The sequence below is a fragment of the Nycticebus coucang genome, chromosome 21 (genome assembly GCF_027406575.1).
Source record: "Nycticebus coucang isolate mNycCou1 chromosome 21, mNycCou1.pri, whole genome shotgun sequence".
NCBI lineage: Eukaryota > Metazoa > Chordata > Mammalia > Primates > Lorisidae > Nycticebus > Nycticebus coucang.
Window position 1 is genome coordinate 58450082 of NC_069800.1, and position 20884 is coordinate 58470965.

The 20884-nt window shown below is 44.8% G+C and overlaps 1 protein-coding gene across 1 annotated transcript in view; it reads left to right on the forward strand.

Moving 5' to 3' along the window:
- The first annotated feature begins 4575 nt into the window (after positions 1-4575).
- Positions 4576-20884, forward strand: part of TSHZ2 (teashirt zinc finger homeobox 2) — a 456942-nt gene continuing 440633 nt past the window's right edge. The window contains exon 1 of the mRNA XM_053573612.1: positions 4576-5426. Coding sequence (XP_053429587.1) covers positions 5387-5426 — 40 coding nt within the window. The 5' untranslated portion in view covers positions 4576-5386. The remainder of the gene's footprint in view (positions 5427-20884) is intronic.

The following is a 20884-nucleotide window of genomic DNA, read 5'->3' on the forward strand; positions in this document are numbered from 1 at the left end:
ACAGTCAATGGTTACACACATTTTTTTTTTTTTGCAGTTTTTGGCTGGGGCCAGGTTTGAACCCGCCACCTCCAGCATATGGTGCCAGAGCCCTACTCCTTTGAGCCACAGGCGCCGCCCCGTTCCACACATTTTTACTGAGCACAAGACTGCATTAGACTTGGGAGTACTGAGATGAATACAACTTACTATTAATTTGGGAAGATGGACAATAGATGGGCAAATACACGAAGAAGAGGATCCTCCCAGAAAAAGAGTGAGACGGATAGGGTCGGCCATGGAGGTAACATCTGAGATTAGAGCAAAGAGGGAAAACAGATCTGGGGGAGGAATCTAGCGGGAGGTAAGAGTCAGCACAAAATCCCTGACCACCTGTACCGGGGACATCATGGTAACTAAGACATTCTCCCTGGCTCAGGAGTCTCACGGGCTAGCCCAAAGCCCAGTCATTAGGGAAGTGCCCTGCACTCCAGGCACTTGGAAAATGTTTGTTTTAATCACATTGGGTAGGATGGAGCCCAGCTCAGCAGTAAGAGTGACTGAGAACAATAATAACAAATTCAGTACGGCCTGTGGGGATTCACAGGCTGCTACAGTATGATGAGAGGACTTTTCAAACCCACCCTTTAATGAATCCACCCAAGCACATATGCCCTTTTCTGTTCCTAAGGTGCAAAGTCTGTGAACTTGATTCACTTGTTACAAAATTCAACTTTGGTCCAGGAAGGCTCCTCCTGCCTGGCATCTTATCAGAATCACCCGAGAACTTCACAAATTTCAGGTTTTCTGGCCCCACCTTGGTATGTAATTAAGTCAGTCTAGAATGGGACCTTACAAAAGAATAAAATAAAATAAATCCCCAGGTGATTCTTATGTTCAACCGGTGTGGGAACAACCGTTCTAGAAGGTGGGGTTGAGTCACTCCAATCAGTTCATGCCCTTACACATCCCAAGGTCTGCTGGATCCTAGAAACTAAAGTTCCCTGGAGGCTTAAATGCAGCATTATTCCAAGACACCAGCTCTTGGAAGAAGTTTCCCAAAGTGCTCGAGTCTGTGGCTTAGATCAGTGCCTACACCCCCAGACAAGACTGAACCATAATTTACCCTCTGTTGTTCTTCAACTATATTTATTTTTAAAAGTCACCTAAATGTATTTAGACTTCAGGTTGCTATCATACATAAAGAATGATTTTACCTTTCACTAAAATAACAGGTAACTACACAGCAAACTCAATGAAAACAAACTATTTTTTAAAAGTCTATCCAGATAGTCTTGCTCTTCCCAAACTTCTGTGCCTGAGATCTATGGCAAGTGGGTTGAAACATAGGAGTTAGCAAGTGTTAGGCATAAAAACAACCCTACCACCAAATGGATACTTTTCCATATTGAAAGAGAATTGGAAAGTATTAACTTTCTCACTATATGACTCAATGTTATTTAATGGTACGTCTACAACACTCAACAACATCTGGGTACCATTGTGTTATGCGTCCCACTGGTGTAGCCAAAATTGCCTAAGTTAACTAGGTTGGTAGCGATAGGAAGAAATACAAATTAATAAAAGAATACTCAAGAAGTGTGGAACCAACAATGTGTTGGTAGCCAGCCAGGAGGTAGGTATTGCAGAGTTATTATAAATCACCTCCCTACCCCCAGTTCCTGAATTCCCTCTTTCCTAGTTCCCGGTCTATTGGAAGACATAATCACAGAAGGTTTTGAAGGTGAGAATTCTAACTTATACATTCCAGCATCTCCTGGGCTTGGGCAATACTTGCTGTACCCAACAGGAACAATAGATGTTGTTTAAATGGCTGGATGTCATGCAAATACCAGATCAACAGCATGGGGCTTCTGTGGAATATGCTGCGTTCACGATGAGCTTGCTGTAAGCTCGATTCTCTTTCTGTTCTGGCCTTTAGTCCTGATCCTATAACTGGTTCTATGACCACCGGCCAGCAGGGTTTTTACTCAATAGTCCACAGTCCCTAGCTCAGTGCTCCATAAAGGTATACTGGGTAATTAGAATTAGTATATTTTTGTTTACACTGCCAACACTGAAATGGGGAGGAGGGGTTGCTTGTTGGTTTTGTTTTTGTACCTCAGTTGCCTAAGGACTAAGCTGGGATTGGGTGGGGGTGGTCATGGGTGGAGGCTGTTTGGGTGATTTAGGGCAGGTGAGTTAACAACTTGTACCACACACGTTGAGAAACACGTGGGGATGTTAAAAATGATTAAACAGCACTTTGCAAACAGTGACAATAACACGTCGTGGCTGACAAGTAGGGTGGGGAAAATTAAGCATTCTATGTAGCCCAAAAGAACTGTTAAGAAAGATATTTACAGAACTTGTCATACTGGATAATTTGCCATGAGGAAGGGCAAGGGGCTGAGTGGGCGGTAGGGAGCAGGCATCCCAGGTCAGCCTGGTCGTACCCTACCTTGCTGATGACAGGTTTGTGAAGGGTGCGTAGTGAGGAGAGGACACAGGTGAAGCTCTACCACAATGGTCACAGTCACAATGTCACCCCTTGAACCCTGACTTGGCTTTATAGTTAGCAATACTGAGTATGTCTAATTCCAAAAGAATAAAGGCTTTGGGGGACAGACGTTCTGGAAACTGGAGTAAGCAAGAAATTCACTTGCTAGGAATAGAGGTTGCATGTTCAAAATGCAGATTTCTAAGCCTTCATCTAGAAGTTTTTGATTCAAAAGGGCTAGGGCAGTGGTGCTCAACCAGAGATGATGTTGATCCAGCCTCCCCAGGAGACACTGAGCAGCGTCTAGAGACAGTTTTCATTGTCACAAGGGGGGTGGAAAAGCCTAGTATCTAGCGGGTAGAAGCCTGGGACGCTCCCAAACTGCATCTCACGGGACAGGCTCTCCCGACAAAGAATCATCTGGCCAAAAATGTCATTAATGCCTGGGTTGGAATAGCTCCTTCTAGGGCAAGGGCCAGGTGTGTGCATCTTAACAAAGGCCTTGAAGAAATTTTAATGCAGAAAGCTGAAGCTTTAACAATACCTTTCTCTTTAATCTGAAGGCATTGATATCATAGTTCCTTTTTTGCCTAATGCCTTTCCCACATTTAAAACTCAGTTTTGACTTAACTCCCCCCACCTCCATGAAGCCCTGTCTAGTAACCATCCTTCCTTCCTCCAAGTCCACATTAATTGCCTCTCCCAGGACCATCACTGTCCCAGGCTGCATCACTTGACCCTTATTTACTCCTCCTCCTGGAAGGGGCACTCCTTGAGGGCAAGGTCCGGGTTCATCTTGTTCAAAGACCTGTTCCTGACACCTTGAAATGTGCCTGGCCCACAGCAGGACTTAATCTTCACCCGTTAGCTTCAATCTGCCTAGGCTCAAATGACTCCACCTGTATTGAATTTAAGCCACCTCCCCACCAATTTGGGGCACTATTACAGCACTCAATTTTACCATCTTCCTGGAGCTTATCATTCTGAAATTATCTTGTTCATTTGTTTGCTTTTCATTCATTCAAGACATACTGTACTGAGTACCTACTATTGTGCTTTGCCAGCAATTAGAGATACCACTGAACAAAGAGGCAAACAGCTCTCTACCCATTGGAGCTTATATTGAGGGGGGAATACACAAAACAAACAGAATAGAAAACTGGGTGTAACATGTACAACACTGGTAAGTCAAGAGGGGAAAAATAAAATGGAGCAATGGGATGGAGAGAGAGAGAGAGTGTGTGTAGGATTTTAAGTAAGGTGGACTCTGGGAAAAGGTGACATTTATGCAAAGACTGGACATCAGACTCCTCTGCACGTCCCTGTTAGAACATAAACACCCAGAGGGTCAGGACTTTCCCTTTCCCTTTCCCTATGGCTGCTGCGCGTCCAGAACAGGCACACAGTAGGTGCTCAATAAGTACTGTTTGAAGGAAACAAAAACAAGATTATCTGTTTACACTGTCCAGTAGGCAGAGGGAGGTTTCTGTTTCTATGACCATCCATTGATAACAAGAAGCTGGGAGGGACGGAGACGTTAAACTTAAGGAGGGTGGCAGGGGCATTTTGAGGAGTCATGTTAAGACGGAGGATGGAGATCACGACCAGATGAACGTTCCCTCCCCCTGCCCCACCCCCCACGCAAACCCAAGTTCTCCCTCTTCTTGCCGACGGTCCCTGCCGGTCAGTCCCCGTGACCCTGTGAGTCTCCCTTTCCGGCCTCCCAGCTTTGGAGTTGAGCCAGCACTCTACCCCTTCCGTCACACCGCCTCCCGCTCCCCTGTCTCAGGCGTCGCTTTCCTTCTCACCTCCTGCCCTCCCCACGCCCTCCCTCTCCCGGAGGGGTGTCCCCGCGCCTGCCGGGCACGCCCTGGCCCTGGAGAGCCCTGTGCGCCCAGGGATCCCCGCCGGCTCCCCGCCCCCAGCGCCGCTCCCCGGCGGGACACTGTCCCTTTAATAGACTCCCTCTGCCTGGCGCTCTGCGGCTGGGGAGTAAATTTCTCCCTGTCATCAGGTCGCGGGGAGCGGAGGCGGAGGAGGAGTTTGTTAATGTTCAGTTTGTTCAGCGGGATCGATGTTTGCTGGCATCGCCTCGCCCTGTCTTGTGTGTGTGTGAGAGTGTGTGTGTGTGTATGTGTGTGTGTGTGTGAGTGTGCATATGTGGGGGTGTGAGTGCGCGTGTGAGAGGAAGCGGGAGTGCGTGTGAGTGTGTGTGTGTGTGTCTGTGTGCGTGTGTGTGTGAGAGTGAGTGAATTCCAGATTTTCAGTCTTTCCAAAACCCGCTCCTGTCCTCTGGCGTATCACTCACAGACGGGGATCTGACAGCAGCCGCAAACCTACAGAGTGATCTCGCTCCCCCTGCGCGGATCCGCCATAGAGATCGGCGAGGAGGAGGAGGAGGAAGAGAAGGAGGAGGAGGAGGAGGAAGCAGCCCACTACCTTCCCAGGATCGCCTTTTCCTTATCTTTACGCGCGCGCGTGCGTGTGGCGCGTGTGCGCCCCTCGTCCCTTCCATCTGAACCCGGTCTTGGATGTTTAATAAAGAAATCAAGTGTCTCAACAGTCACCTAAAAAAAAAAAAAAGCAAAAACAAAACAAAAAAAAGCCAAAACAAAAAGAGAAAGAGAGAGGAAAAAAAACCCCAAACAAACAAACAAACAAGGCAGAACCAACCTCTGCTTCAACCCAGCCGGCACAAGCCACCCGTGTCTGCCACCCAGAGAGGGGGGTCTCTGGCCCGCGGTGGAGGAGTGGCAGGGGGATCGTCAGGGGGACTGAGGCCGAGTGACGTCCTAGGAGCCACCGGGCGAGAGGCGGAGGAGACCCGGAGAGGCCAGAGAGACAGCGGGCCCCCGCGCGCGGCTCGGGGCTGGGGCGCCAGAAGTGGGACTGGAGCGGAGTAGAGCGATGCCAAGGAGGAAACAGCAGGCACCCAAGCGGGCGGCAGGTAAGAGAAACGGCTCCGCTCCGGGGCTGGCCAGCCCGGGCTGCCCGGCGCGCCGCGCTCCTCGCCCGCCCTCCGCGCCCCTGGGTGCCCCGGGACGCCACCCCCTTACGCTTTCGGTGGAGTTCGCTCTGGGCACCCCCCGGCTAAATCACCTCGTCCCCTCTCGCTCCCGCTGATCGCCCACATCCTGCCCTTCTAGCTCCGGTTGGGTGGTGGGGGGGAGCTATCCCACCAAGCCTTCCCTCCTTAAACTTTTTTCCTCCACCCTCTACCCCACCCCTAACTTTCTCCTAGTCTGTTTCTAGCCTCTTGGGCCAAAGTCGGATTGAGGATTTGGGGTGCGGGAGTAGGGAGACAACCTCTCCACCCCCGCATCCCTCCGCGAGGTCAATGCCAGCGGCTTCTGGCCTCTGGGGACAGCGTGTCCTCTGGCTGGGGCTTGGGGCGCGGAAGTGAGAGGGATGCCCAAGACCTGGGCTGTAGGCTGGCTTTGGGGCCAGCACTAGGAGTTTAGCTTTGATCATCGGGGGGGAGAAAACATCCCAGGAAATGGATGAGTCTTTACATATGTTCCCTAAAAGGATCCACCACTTTGGGAAATCTAATCAACTCTCTTCCCTTCTCTTAAAAAAGAAGTGCGGGGGGTGTACCCCACAGAAATTTAAACAACTTTGGGTTTTCTTTGCCTACAGAGAGTTGCAAACTTTGTGGATTGATTTGTATGGTAGGAACTAGCCCATCTAAATGCTCACTTCTCCCCCCCCCAATAAAAAGATAAGAACAAGTTAATAGATCAGCACAATAGACCTTCTAAGGGATTTTTTTTTTCCCTTTGGGTCGCTTAATTGCTTTTTTAATAGTATGCTGGGGTTTTGTTTCTCGGAAGTGTAATATGAAAGTTCATTTTTCTCCTGCCAGACCCACCCACTGAAAAATCAGCTTTCCACTTGATTGCTAGTTTTGATTTGACATTTGATTGATCACCTGTCATCTCGCTGCCTTTGATCTATTCATTCTTGATATATATCAATAAATCACTCACCATGGTAACTCAGAGTGCCAGTGACGCAAGCCTTGCCCTCTATATTCAGAGCCAGACATGCACAATTATTATCTTGTTTGGCTTTTAATGTGGGTGTTTTTATTTCTTTGTGTCCTTTAGTTGAATCAGGGCTTTAGCAAAAAGCTTAAGTTTTGTTGTTTTTTTCCCCTTTTGGTATAGACAGGGCTAGTGAAGGCTGATCTTCCGCACAGTCACCTCAACATTTCATTCTGTTCCAACTCCAGCCAAACACAGGGAGAAGTTCGGTGGAACGTTTTGATAAACTTTGCAAAGTCACCCCTAGAACAAATCCAAAGTTAGTTAGGAATCTGGAGAAAGTGGGCATTTGTGTGTGAACACTCAGAACCACCAAGTTCACCCTCCATGGTTGCCTGATTCCAGCCTCAATGGCAATGTGTGTATTTTGAAACATCCACAATTATCTTCCCTTCTGAACACAGAATTGCTTCCGTAACCATTTGTAGGTTGGTTCAACTGGCATGCGGAAATATTATTTATAAAGCGTTGATTTGTATGTTTTCCAATTGTTTCCCTAAGAGTAAAATAATTTAAATAATTTTAGTACCATGTATATTTGAAACTTGCCTCATCAGTGAGGTTTTCTTTTTTACCCTCTAGCTACTTCTTTTAAAGACAATTCCTCCCACCTACCCTTGTTTTTTTTCTGCTTTTAACTCATGTTTTAGGACTCAGATTGCTTTGCAATCTGACAGCATTGGGTGTGTGCAAAGGCTTTTGTGACTTAGGGACGAGTAAGTGTGCTGCTTCTGGTTCTGGGAACATAAGTTTAAGTGTAGCTAGATTATTAGAGATAACGTCCTATTGTTGTCCCGAAAGAAAACCCTGGGCTACCGTCCAGCAAGAAGTGATACTGCCCTGAAAATTACTCTTCTTTTTTTTTTTTCCCTTGTTGTTCCGGTAAAGGCCATCAACAACTAGGCAGTAATTTAAATTACCAGAATGACTGGACATGTCTCCTTTAGTAAGCTCATTACAAAAAGTGCATTGCTCAGAATTGCACGACTTTGATTATAATTATCCTCTGATCAATGAGGATCCAGGTGGACGTAACATAATGCTGTATCACATTATTTAAATTACATCCTTTTCATGAAGCTGTCTCTATTGGTGCCGGCTAGCGTATTTATTTTATAGCGTGTGTATATGTATGTGTGTGTGTTGTGTGCGTTAGAAACTTGTGACTGTCGTTTCAGTTTTCTAGCCTATTGTGTTCCTGGTATCTTTCTATGTTTGTTTTCATGACATTATTTTCACTGGAAGAAGTGGAAACCCTTTTCAAGCTGAAAGAGAATAATTCATTTTGTACACAGTGAGGCCTCTCGCGCTGTATTTATTTGCTCGCGTATTAATAGAGCAGATAGTTTTTCACGCCGTGTTTCTTCCACTCCTCTGAGGTCATCAGAGCACTACTCCGTTTTAGCTGAAGGGGTTATTCACAAGTAAAGTTGGCCAATCTGGGATGCTTTAGGCAGTTAACCAGGGAAGAGGAAAAGGTAGGTTCTAAGAATGTGGCCGTACTAACTTTTATCACCGCTAAAAATTAAACCTAATGTACAACTGTAAGTAATTATGCCCGAGGACTGTTGTTGAAAGCTTGATTTCTGGCTTGATTAATGAATAATGGGAGATAGAAAAAGCCCATGAGTGCATCAGCGCTGAGGCTCTCCTGGAGTGCTCTTTTTCCCAAGAACTGTTCCAGGCAATCTGATGTCTTTGCATTATTAGTTTTAAGTTCCATGTTCCAAGGAATCAATTACAGAACTTTCTAGCGAAGTAGGTCTCTAAATAGAAGAAGCAGGTGATAGGACAAGGGATGGGGAATTTTAATCTTTGTTACATTCTTTCCCCATTCAGGGGGAAGGGCTGTGAGGTAGGCAAGTCTCCTTAAGAAACAGCTAAGTCAGAATATTTCCCTCCGAAATGTCATTCTTCCTGGCTTTTTTAAGCTATGCTAGTCCACCAGGCTCTTACTCACAGCAAGAAAAAAAGTTTAGAAAACAGCCTACAGTACCCTGGGGTTTGTGTGTGTGTACATATAAGCTTGCTTCCTCGGATGTGTATTTCACCCACCATTAAAATGCATCCACTTTTACCTGAAAATATTGCAACATTCTGTTCCAGCATCTTCCCCCTCCTGTCCATTTTAGAGAAGATACAGAAGATGGCAGGAAATTAAAATCAAACAGAACAGTGTTTTGACTTGTTTGTATTTTACGGGATGCAGAGTGGTTAAAAATTTAAAATCATAGATGCATAATAATCCTTCGATGCTCTGCAGTCTGTCTCTGCCTCTGTCCACGTGTATGTATACTACATATTTTGTTTCACTCTCCTGAACTAGCGTTTTTCTACTAAGGCCAGCCAATTGTAATTGAACACAAAATCTTTGTTAACATATATACACGTGAATATCTAATCGGTATGTACGTTATGGGATTCTGCCCCTGCCCACCCACAGCGATGAGACGTTTCCTTCTTGCTGAATCTCAGAAGCTTTCTGATAAGCCAGATCTGAGGAAAGTCTTGCAGGAAAGAACAACTTCCTCGATTTATTTTGTTTATTTAATATGGAGATGAATAATGCAGATTTTGTTTTCATGAATGTCCTTGTGTGGCAGTAAACATTAGACTATTAGCAATCATTACTTAAAAGTTGCAATTTGCACCTTAATAGCACAGGTTATTTACATGGGAAACATATTCAGCAGGGACGATTTTGAATACTACAGTGGAGCAGAGATGACCCAAGGAGCTCTTTCTGCACCTCAAGACAGTGATGGCTCTGAGGTCCTAGAAATCTCAACTAATGCGGGTTGGGGGAGGCAAGGGCAGGCAGCTCAGGATGTTTACCTTTAATTTACTGGCAAGAGGGGCAGGATTCAAGAGAGTAAGAATCAGCTAGATTCAGGACCCTGGTTCGCTCTCTCTCATTTTGTTGAAACTGCCTTCAGATAGACAAGTTCACATCTTGAATAGTTAAATACCTCATACTGTAAATCCCTTCACATAGCCAAACAGGATGGCTTTAATAGGTGGAACAGAAAAATACACACACACACACACATGAAATTAAGCTCAAAGGGTCTTCAGCAACAGGAACTATTTTGGCTATTCTTGTTATTTAAGGCAGATCTCTGAAAGGGGAAGGATAGATACCTTGAAATCTCTTCCTTCACACAGCCTTTTGCTTTGAAATTGATTGCTTGAGTGGCCTTCTCTGCACTCCCCTCCTGATTCCCTTCTCCCACTTCTCACCTCACCCTTAAAGACTCAGATTGAATGGGACATCTCAAAAGCCCATTTGTTTTAGGCATTTATTGATTTCATTTTTAATCTGCCATATCAGGACACAATACGTTAACCCTAATCAGGAGATTGCAAGCGACAGGGAGAGGGGAAAGTAGGTGAGGGAGAGGGGACTCGGGGAAACTTCTCGACAGTGAAAATCTTCTCTGAGGTTCTCAGGGGAGTTGAATAGTGAGGGCTACTTTTGGGGAGGATAGAAACAGTCCTCAGAAATACTCTACCTTTCTTCTCCCACATTCTATTTATTTTTTAATTTTTTTTCCTCCAGTCACAGATTCTATTCCTAACCTTTGGGAAAGCTTAACACTCAACAAATACCTCCCAGGCATCTTTAGGAGATGCCTCCCTGATGCCTCTGGACTTTTGTCACATTCTCCAAAGGAGGTTTTGCTTTCATTTCATCCCAGCTGACGTCTCACTCCTTTGATGGAATTTCCCCTATGGGATAATATAACTGGGTTGATCTATTTCTCTTCCCAGGAGCCTGGGAATTGTGCTCTCCAATGAACAGGTTTTAAAGGGGGGACCGAACCTAGGATTGTTTAAGGCCATTGAAATGCTGTGCCTCTGCGCATCCCTGCTGCTGAGCTTAGGAGAGGCAGCCAGGAAGGAGATGCAGGCCCTGCTCATGTTTGTGCTGGGTCTGTAATTAGCTGACATGAGGTAAGTGCCCAAAGTCAAGCTTCCCTTCCGTCCCTGCTTTGTGCTATCACTTTTAGTTAGGAATGTCATACTCTGGAGGAATCAGCCACTATTTCAAAGGCGATGCCTGTGTCCACCCAGGTTCTCTTAAAAAAAGACAGAGTTGCCTAACAAATTCTATATTAAGACCAGGCATACACGGAGTATCATTTTCATTTGATTCAAAGTCAGCTGGAAATACATTAAACGAACAGAGAGTGTCTTGCACCGCTTCCCTGAAGCATTGCTTTTTCATTACATATGTAATTACAATCAAATGGAGCAACTTTTTATATAAAAAAAATCACAGTGGCATTAAAAGAAGCGTGGCACACAAATAATGGAGGATGCCGTTATATTTTTTACTTCTTTAGGAGAACGGTATTTTATTTTTCTAATGTGGTGAAATACAGAATATCTTTGGCTGTAGTCTGTAATCAGAGGCAGTTTATCTTTCTGTCTTTCTAGAGTCTGCGCACCCTGAAGTAATTTGTATATCCATCTTTTAGTAATTTGTAGCAATCTGTCGATTTGCAAATTTTTTAAGTTTTGCAAGTTGCATTTAAAGTTAGACATCCTCGTGTTCCTTCGGGTGATCGTTGGCAAGCAGTTCTTCCATTATGAAGGAAGGAATTTAGTCCTTCTAATCACATAAGAAAAACCTCTTTGAGAGTGCTGGCTTGATTACCTCGATGCTGCAGTAAGAAAAAACAACATATATGTGCAGGTCTCTGTCCTGTCACACCGTTTTCACAGGACTTACAACTTCTTTCTTCTTTTCCTACTATTGACCTTTCAGTAACTTGTTTTAGGAACTTTTTTTTCAGGAGAAAAGATAGGAGTAGCATGTAAAGTGAACTGCAAGATTTAGCAGGTCTTCAAGAAAAGATGGAAAAAATCAGAGACTTAGTTTAGAGCCTAATTGTCCACGGTTGGACTATGTCTGCAAACTAATAGAACAATGTCTCTACAGACAACATGGTTTCAACTCTAACTTGTTCATTCATCTAGATCGTCTCCAGGAATGTGGTTGTATTCATCCTCATCCTCATTTTGTCCACAAAATCGTCACGAGAGTATCGGACTCAGGTCCGTTTGGAGACATTACGTACGTACGCAGATGTACAGAACAGAAACCTGAGGTGCGCATGGGAATTGCTGATTTGTTTCCAAAGCAAACTCTGCAAACGAAGTGATTAAATAATTTGGAGGCATTTGAAAGTCATTAAAATGGCCATTTGGAATTTCCAACTGGTGCCTCCCTCCATCTTTTGCCATCTCTCTATAGAAAAAGATGCCCTCTGGGTATCTTTCAATATTCTGTGATGTCAAAGCAGTGCCTAATATTATTTAAAATTTTAGAAATTAGAATTCAGGAGGCACAGGTAGATAATCCTATTATTAATATCTCAGTATTTTTTTTTTAGCTATGCCTAACAACAAGGAAATGTACAAGGCGAAACTTTTAGAGATAATGAGCTTAGAGAAATTACATAGAAAAAAAAAATACCTGGATCGTAGTTGAAAGCATTTGTCTTGAATTTTGCTCATCTAAATGAGAGTTCTCTTTCCACCTGTGTTATTTCAAAAACAATTTCCATATCCTCGTATTTACTACTCCAACCTGAAACAGGGTCTAAAGAAGCTCTCTGGGGAGGCGTGAACACGTAGTATATTAAAATGCAGAACACTTTTTTTAAAAAATCATTTTAGAAAACCAAAGGTGGGCATACAACCCAAAAGAAAAACCTCAAGAATGTTTAAGAGATAGCTAGCTCCGGGTTCAAGATAGAAAACTTGGTTTCGGCAGGGTAAGAAGAAAATAGCAGTACATTTTAACTAAACATTTCCTCTTGGCAAATGAGGAGCAGTGAAGCAGGAGGATTTTTTAAGGATCTTTTTCACTCTTTTGCATCTCTCTCCAAAGACTAGTTTAATTGAAAAGCTGTAGTGTCCATTTATGCTAAAGGAAAGGCCTCGTGTTTCCATAATGCTGCTAGGTAGGTTTAAGAAAAAAACAAAACAAAACAAAACAAAAAACCAGCATTCTGCAGTTTCTGTTAGTGCAAAAATTAAGAACACTGGTCTTAATTAGTTGAGTGGTTTCCGAACTGAATGAATACTCTAAAATCACCCCTGAGCTTTCCTCTTAAAGCGACATCTAAGCCATTTCTATGGAAATTATGTAGTTTGGATATTAAGGTGGGCAGAACACAGCTACTGTTTTTAATGAAAATAGTTACGAAGGGTGGAATGAGATGGAAACAGAGCTGGCAGCAGCCGTTCTGTTTGTAATGAATTTGAAAGAAACTTCCATGATGCTTTTATTGCATCATGAAAAATGCGTGAAATCTGGTGACATGGGAGATTCAAAAATGAGACAGAGAATTGAGGTCCTCCATAGGGGAAAAGCGATTTAGGTAAGTGAGAGCAGCAGCATGTGAATATTTCTATACAGGGTGGCCATGAAGTTCGTGTGCCATTTAAAATTGCACATGAATTTTGTGGCCACCCTGTGTAAAGTGTGTGAGGTTTCCTTTAAATCACTTCAATTTATAAGATCCTTGGAATTTTCTAAGTATTTAGGAGTCTCTCTCGTTTACCCTGGGGAGATGTGAATGGCTTCTGGGCCAAGAGGATGCTGTGGAGAAAAGTTGATTCTGTTCTATGCGTTCCGTGCCATGTGGTACAGAAAACAAATGCCAGAAGGAAAGGTTGTAAATGGCATTTGATATCAGGATTGCCTTTGGCTGTTTTCCTGTATTCGAAAGTTGGGTCCGTTGCTTGGCGCTTCTTGTTTCCCCCCCATGGAATTAGACATGAGACTGTGTATGGAGCAGGGAAACAAGAACAAGCGACTTGGGTTCCAGTTACAGCATTGCCCGTGCCACTTATCCAGCCCAGGGTAAGCGCTTGAGATAAACCTTTACTCTCGGGTGAGGAATACGTTTTAGAGTCAGACTGACGCAAGTTCACATCTCTAGGTCTAACTTCTTATTGGCGGTGTAAATGAGGGGGCTGCTCAAATCTCTGCCCTCCATTTATCCAGTCTGTAAAATGGGAGCAATCAGAGTTCTGACCTTCCGGGCTTACTGAAAGGATTACCTGAAAAAGCTTACTGAAACTGTTGGATGCCATGTAGATGTGGGAGATCACTGTCTTTCCCCGGCCAGGACAGCCACACCATGGGAAATAACAGTACAGAAATAAACAAGCAATCGCCCATCACCATGGGACGAGGGTCCAGGGCTTTAAAGGACTCAGCTATGGGTGCGTTTTGATTTTTAAAAGAGCAAAGACAGTGGCTGAGTAGTGTTTTAGCCTCTTTTTCTGAGGCTTATCCATGACAGGCTGTTTGGAACCCCATAGCATCTCAAAAGAAAAAAAATCCCCCACCATAGTACTTGTAGTGCCAACAGCCAGCACCTTTAATGCCAATGACACCTGCCAGTATACAAGCACTTACCATAAAGCAGGCACTTTGCTTCGTGCATCTGCATTCATTCATTTAAACAGCAATTATTCCTTGAGTTCCTGTGCTGTGCCTGGGACCTGTGAGTGAGCAGAACAGGTATCATTGCCAGAAATCTTGCCCCTCTAGTGGGAGGAAGCTAGAGAATAGCACATTCATAAAGGCAAAGGTAATTTTCACATGAGAAAACCTCCAGGATGACAAGGGATTTATAAAACAAAAGTTAGGAGAGCAGGTGTTAGGACAGCCGAGGTGTGGGGGGTCCGGAGACCACTTGTTCCTTGGTACGTCCCCTGAGCTCGGTGGATCATCCCTAGTTTACTAACTCAGATCTGAGAAACCGGCAGGATAACTCATGGAGGAGACACATAATGGCTCAGCTGAGTTTTGAACTCAGCTCTCCTTGCTTCCAAGACCCATGGACTCCATCTTTTGCAATAGTTTTGTCTAGAATAGGCGCAATGATCTGCCCAGGAAGGACCCCAGGTCCTGTGTCCTTCCCTCCCCCTCTGTGGTGGTGTCTGAACCTGCAGAGATAGAGGATGCTGCCCTCAATGGCTCTCCGTATAGAATCTTCACACCAACTCCGATTTTATGAAGCCTGCTCTTTCTGGGATGTTCTTTCACGTGTAGCCATGTGCGTTCATGCCTGCCTTCTTGTTGCGTGACCGCATGTCCCAGGGAGGCCCAGGTCCCTGAAGCCTCTGCAGGAACAGCAAGCCGTTTTAAACTCACACTGAGTTCACTTTGTGTGCTTGATGTAGGATATGTTTATTTCTAAATTTTATCCTACCTTTCCTTCCTTCCTTCCTTCCTTCCTTCCTTCCTTCCTTCCTTCCTTCCTTCCTTCCTTCCTTCCTTCCTTCCTTCCTTCCTTCCTTCCTTCCTTCCTTCCTTCCTTCCTTCCCTCCCTCCCTCCCTCCCTCCCTCCCTCCCTCCCTCCCTTCCTTCCTTCCTTCCTTCCTTTCTTCCTTCTTCAGTGAGTATTGAGGTGCAACTTTGCTGTGCCCAGGCTTGTCCTAGGTGCTGGGAATAAAGCAGTAGAAAACAAAACAAAACAAAACAAAAAAACCAGAAAAATGTCTGCCCTCACCCAACTATTATTCTTGTGGATGAGACCAAAAAGTTAATGAATGAATAACTATAGAATATTATACTGTGTGGTGCTGATGGCATTTCATAAGACTAAATCAGATTCATGGGGGTAGAGTGCTCAATGGAGAGTGGTTGCCATTTTATAGAGAATGGTCAGGGATGGTGCTTCTCAAGGGGCGATCTGATCAGACCTGAACAAAAACTGAGAGGCTGGCCAGCCCAGAGCTGGGAGAAACATTCCAGGCAGAGGAAGCAGTTAAGTGCCAAGGGTCGGGGGCCAGAACTTGCATGTGGGAGGAGCGGGGACGCAACAGATTGGCATGAGCGCAGTGCTAGGAGAGAAACAGGTGGGGGAAGCAGGTAGGGCAGGTCCCATGAGGCCTTCTATTTTTTTTTTTTTTCAGGCAGTGTCTTACTATGTTGCACTAGGTAGAATGCCATGGCATCACAGCTCACAGCAACCTCAAACTCGTGGCCTCAAGCAATCGTCTTGTCTCAGCCTCCTTAGTAGCTGGGACTACGGGTGCCTGCCAAGACGCCTGGCTAGTTTTTCTATTTTTAGTAAAGATCGGGTTGCTCTTGGTCAGGCTGGTCTCAAACTCCCAGAGTACCAGCATCACAGGCCACTGGACCTGGCCCCTGTGGTCTTCTAGACTTGATCCCAAGTAGGATGAGATTTTACTGGAGGAGTTCCAGCAGGGAAATGATGTGACCTGCATTGGTTATTAATAGAACAGAGGCTCCTGTTTGTATTTCAGAGGTGGCAATGGACTTGAGCATGCTTACCCACCCCGTCTACTTACCGTGAATAGGCTGCCATGGGTGAGAGAGGATCCTAGAGAGAAAAGCACATGCCCAGCCTCTGTAGAGAGATCTGTACAGGGATGGGTGACAAGTGTTAAGAGCTTGCACCCACTTGCACCTCCTCCATTCTTAACCAGCCAGCTGTGCACTCAGAAGCAAGCTTCTTAAGCTCACCTCAGTTTCTTCACCTGTTAAATGGGGATAAGGATATTGCTCAGCTCCCATTTTAGCTGTGAAGGTCAGATCACGTGATGTGGATAAAGCCCTTGGTGCAGGCCCAGCATTTACATAGGATCTTCTTCCAAAATGAATATTCTTATTCTTCCTCTTACTTTTTTTTATTTTCTTTTTTCTTGTGGGAATTCATGGCAAAATGTAGGCACCTGCATCACACCTTGGTACCTATTAGGCACTAAATAAATATCTCCTGATAAATGAATAAGTGAGTCTGTAAATAAATGAATGAATGAATACTTTCATTAGTATATGACTTCATACATTCATTAATTACTTTCAAGTAGAAGAATCTCTTTCACATAGCTAAAAATTTGGGCAGACCTCTGTACCAATTATGATCATAGTCATCGTTTGAATGTGTATCAGATTAGAAAATGTTAGGGACCAAAAGACTGGGATTTCAGTGATAATCTTGTATTCTGTTTGTTATGGCATTACCTGCCTCCAGGTGAAGAGTGGTGATGCCCCTTGGTGTGGTGACTATTGTTTATTCATCTTCTAGACAGCACTTGCTGGTGATACCAATTTGTAGACTTCCTAGTTAAGCCGAGAGCAAGGCTGATGGGGATGAAGGGCGGGGGCGTCTGTGGCCCCTGAGGTTCAGCCTCTCCCTGCCAGCTTTCCAGGTGATCCAGCTGCCCAGAACTTGGCAACTAGGCCCCTCCCCAGGGGGAATCTGTGCTCATCTCCCGAGGCCCAAGGCTGCTTACGGTTGTTAAGCTAATGGGAGTAGGCTACAGGCTGTTTCCTGGTAACGCCTTGTTCACTTTTTAATTGTCACCTTCAGATAAGTGCCTGGAAGAAGGGAAGCTGGCTGGGTGCCTTTTGAGGTATATCTTAGGACAAAGAGACTTGGGATCCTGGAGAGCATCTGGGAGTTTTTGCCTTACGACCTTCATTTAACACACATAAAGAAAGGTTGGCTGTATAACATGCGCCGAGGAAGATGCTGGAACCAGAGCCTTGAATTATGCTGACAAAGTTTGGGCCTTCTTGGAGCTTAACTTGAGTGAGGGAGGCAACAGCCTAGCCAGCAGATACACCCCATCACCTAGGGTGTGGCGTTTGCAATGAAGACAATGAAAAGCGGGAGGGGACATTAGAGGGGAGCCGGGGAGCCTGGAGCAGTTCTGGATGAGACGGTCAGGAAAGGTCCTTCCCAGAGGGATAGGTGCTCTCTAGGGGAGCACAGGCTCTGCCACAGCTGAAAGTCAGAGCTGGGGCCTGTTGGGGGGCACTCGGGGAGGGTGAGCTGGGGCTCCCGTGGAGATGGGGAGCCCCGGAGGCCACCCAAGCGAGGAGAGTCAGGATCTGACTTAGGTTTTCACAGGCTCCTGCTGGCTGCGTGTGATTTATCAGGGACCCAGGCTGGAAGCGGGTCAACCACTCAGCAGGGTTCTGCATCAATCCAGTTGGAAACTGTGTCCTAGACCAGATTGATGGTGGAGGAGACAGGGCAGTGGCCGGAAGGTGCCCCACAGAGCTGCAGGCAGAGCGTGGTGGGGAGAGGAGTCTCCCGGATCCGACTGGCTCAGCCTGTTCACCCCCTGTCATTCTCTTCTGATTTCTCTTCTAGTTGCACAGAAGAGTCAGTCTGTCACTTTCTGAGCTAAAGTGGAAACAGGAAAAGCATTGGGGGCCACCTTTACTGTAGGAAGTATGGTGCAGGGGAAGAGGCCACCCTTGCCAGGCAAGCTTTCTAGAATCCTAGAATGGCCCTGTCACACCTCTCCCCTCCCATGACAGGATGCAGTCCCTGGGGAAGGGAGCAGACCCCGGCGTCCACAGAAAGACTTGATTTCTCTCCACTGGTTCTCCCCCACCCCCATGCACCTGTGACCTTAGGCAACTTTTCCTCCCAGAGTTTGTTTCCTCATTAGCAAAACAGACCTAATAAAAGGGCTCATCTCATTGGGTTTTTATAGACATTTTTTATAGAGATCAGATAGTAGGCTTAACATGGTGCCTGGTCCATGCATAGTAGAGGCCAATGAATTTTAGTCGCCATACCAGCAAATTTATAAGCCTCCTCATGCCTTGCTTCCTTATTGGTAGAACAGGGATAATAAAAACTCTCCCTTTGGGTTGTTGGGAGAAGAAAAATATTATTAACAATACTAGCACAGCGCGTGGAACGGTGCCCACTACACAGTAAGTGTTCAATAAATTTTACATCTTTAAAGTTATCGCTGTGACTCTGAGCTCGTGACCTTGAAGGGCAGACGTCGTATCTTGTTGCTTTTATGTCTACAAGGCCTGGCACATACTGAAATTCATGAACTCATTCTAGAAAAGGTGCCACATACCTCATTGCTGAAAAATCACTATGGTCACCTTCAAAGTCCTCCCCTTGGGAAGCTACGCCCCGATGCCAGCGCCTAGTCTACCCTTCAAAGCAATTTTGAAACTCTTTTGCTTAAATGGCCATAGAGCTATTGTATGAGGTAAACCAATGAAGTTCATGAATTCATCCTAGAAAAAATTATATGTTTCATTGCTAAATGTTACTATCTAGCATCACCAGATGGCCAAGGAAAATACTTTGAAGGTGACCATAGCGATATTCAATGAGGTATGAGCACATTTTCGAGGATCTGTTTGCTAACTTCATTGTCCCACCTCGTAGTTGGCACTCAAGTACTGTCTGGAAGAATGAATGAGGGCGATGTGGTTATTAGGAGTCAAAGTGAGGAAACCCAAGGAGATGAAGGTGTGACTCTGGGGCGGAGAGTTAGAGATCACGAACTCAAACAAACCATTGTCTCTTCCAGTGGAAACTTCTAAGGGCTGGACTGTCTGCCCAAGCCTCCTAGAGTTTTATGTGTGAGAGAAGCAAGCCCATCCTGGAACACATTTAAACCCAGTGTTCTCTCGTCCTGGACTGTCATATCATAGGTGGTAGATGAGTAGCATTGAGTCACAGTGATGATCATGTCCCACGTTCAAGACCATTTCAACCCTTCTGATTAAATCAGGAAGAAAGTCTCAGCCTGTTTGTAATACCTCTCTTGCTTTGTTCTCAAGAACAAGCACCCTGATCTTCCCCTCCCTCATTCCCAGCTCTCAGCTCTCTCCTCTCCCTTCTCTTCAGCCCACTCTCTTCCCTTTCTCTAATATAAAGTAAACGTATACTTTTATATTCTAAGGGGAAAAAGAAGAGCAGACCTCAGATTCAGGGACCTTAGCAAGCCACACTATGTAATGAAAAAGCTGAAATTATAAACTTGTATTTTCACTGTCTGATTACTGTCCATTTATGGCAAATGATATGGTTTTCATAGACTGTGACCCTAGTGACACAATTATTTTTTAAAAAATAAAATCACTTAAGGCAATTAAAAGAGAGAACTGTCTTAAAGAAATACATAAAGAAATGAATAGTTGGTGTAGGGGGAGGATGCTGCATAGACTGTGAGGAAGTAGAGTGATGTGTGGGTACCAGGGCCAGGGCTAGGTGAAGGTCCCAGCCTGAGTGAGGGCTGTCATGTCACACTCAGATCCAAGAAGCTTCTGGAAGATGGGGGCTTTCATTAAAACTTCAAAACAGGCTTGGCATCTGTACTCGGTGGTTAGAGCACTGACCACATACACCAGGGCTGGTGGGTTTGAACCCGTCCTGGGCCAGCTAAACAACAATGACAGTTGTAACAAAAAAACAGCTGAGTGTTGTGGTGAGCACCTGTAGTCCCAGCTACTGGGAGGCTGAGGCAAGAGAATCACTTAAGCTCAAGAGTTAGGTTGCTGTGAGCTGTGACACTACAGCACTCTACTGAGGGCGACATAGTGAGACTGTATCTCAAACAAACAAACAAAAAACTTAAAAACACTTTAAAACCCAAAGGAACACCCCTTATCTTCCCAAGATATCAGAGAGAAACTCTGGAAAGTCTTTACTCTTCCAGGAGATGTCACAGATGTGGCGGAACTGGGAACTAGGTCCTACTTTTATACTGAAAGGCAGCAGTGGTTTTCAACCTCTGATACACTCATCGATTGGAGAACAAGAGAGATTCTGACTCCATAGGACGAGGGTGAGGTCCATGCATCTGTAAATCTGCACATTAAACATCCAATAAGGCTTCAAATTACAGGAAAAAAAATTATATATATACAGCAGAACCTCTGCAAGTTGACCACACAAGGGACCGTAACAAACTGGTTTCTCTTCTCTCTCTTTTTTTCTTCCTTGATTGTTTCTTTTGTCTTTCCAATTCCTCCCATTTATACTGAAATGCAGCAGTGGTTCTCAACCTCTGGTACACTCATAGATTGGAGAACAAATTCTTCCTTGATTGTTTCTTTTGTCTTTTCTGGCTTCCAAAGCCCTTGCTGTCTAGCGCCTGTGTTCTCATGAGTGAGTTTGATAAAGATAATGATGGTGATTGTGGTGCTAATCATAATTGTCAGCATCTCGATAGCTACCACTGACCCCTATAACAGCTCAACCAAAAGGATTAAGCGTCTACCTAATGTTTACCAAGCACTGACTATATTCAGGTTGTTTATAATATAGTCTCTCCCTAAAACATCCCATAAGTCAGATGTTACTGTTATTGGCCAATTGAACAGATAAAGAATAATTAACTTAATAGTTTTAGAAATAGTTAATAATTAACTTAATAGTTTTGGAAATTTCAAGTAGCTTTACTAAGATCACACAAGCATTTAGATAGTCTGTTGACACCCAGGTCTACCCATCAGAGTCCAAGAACTCAGACACTGTGGTTTGTTTCTTCTTAGAGCATTTATTGCTTCATAGCAGAGTCACATGTGAGGGTC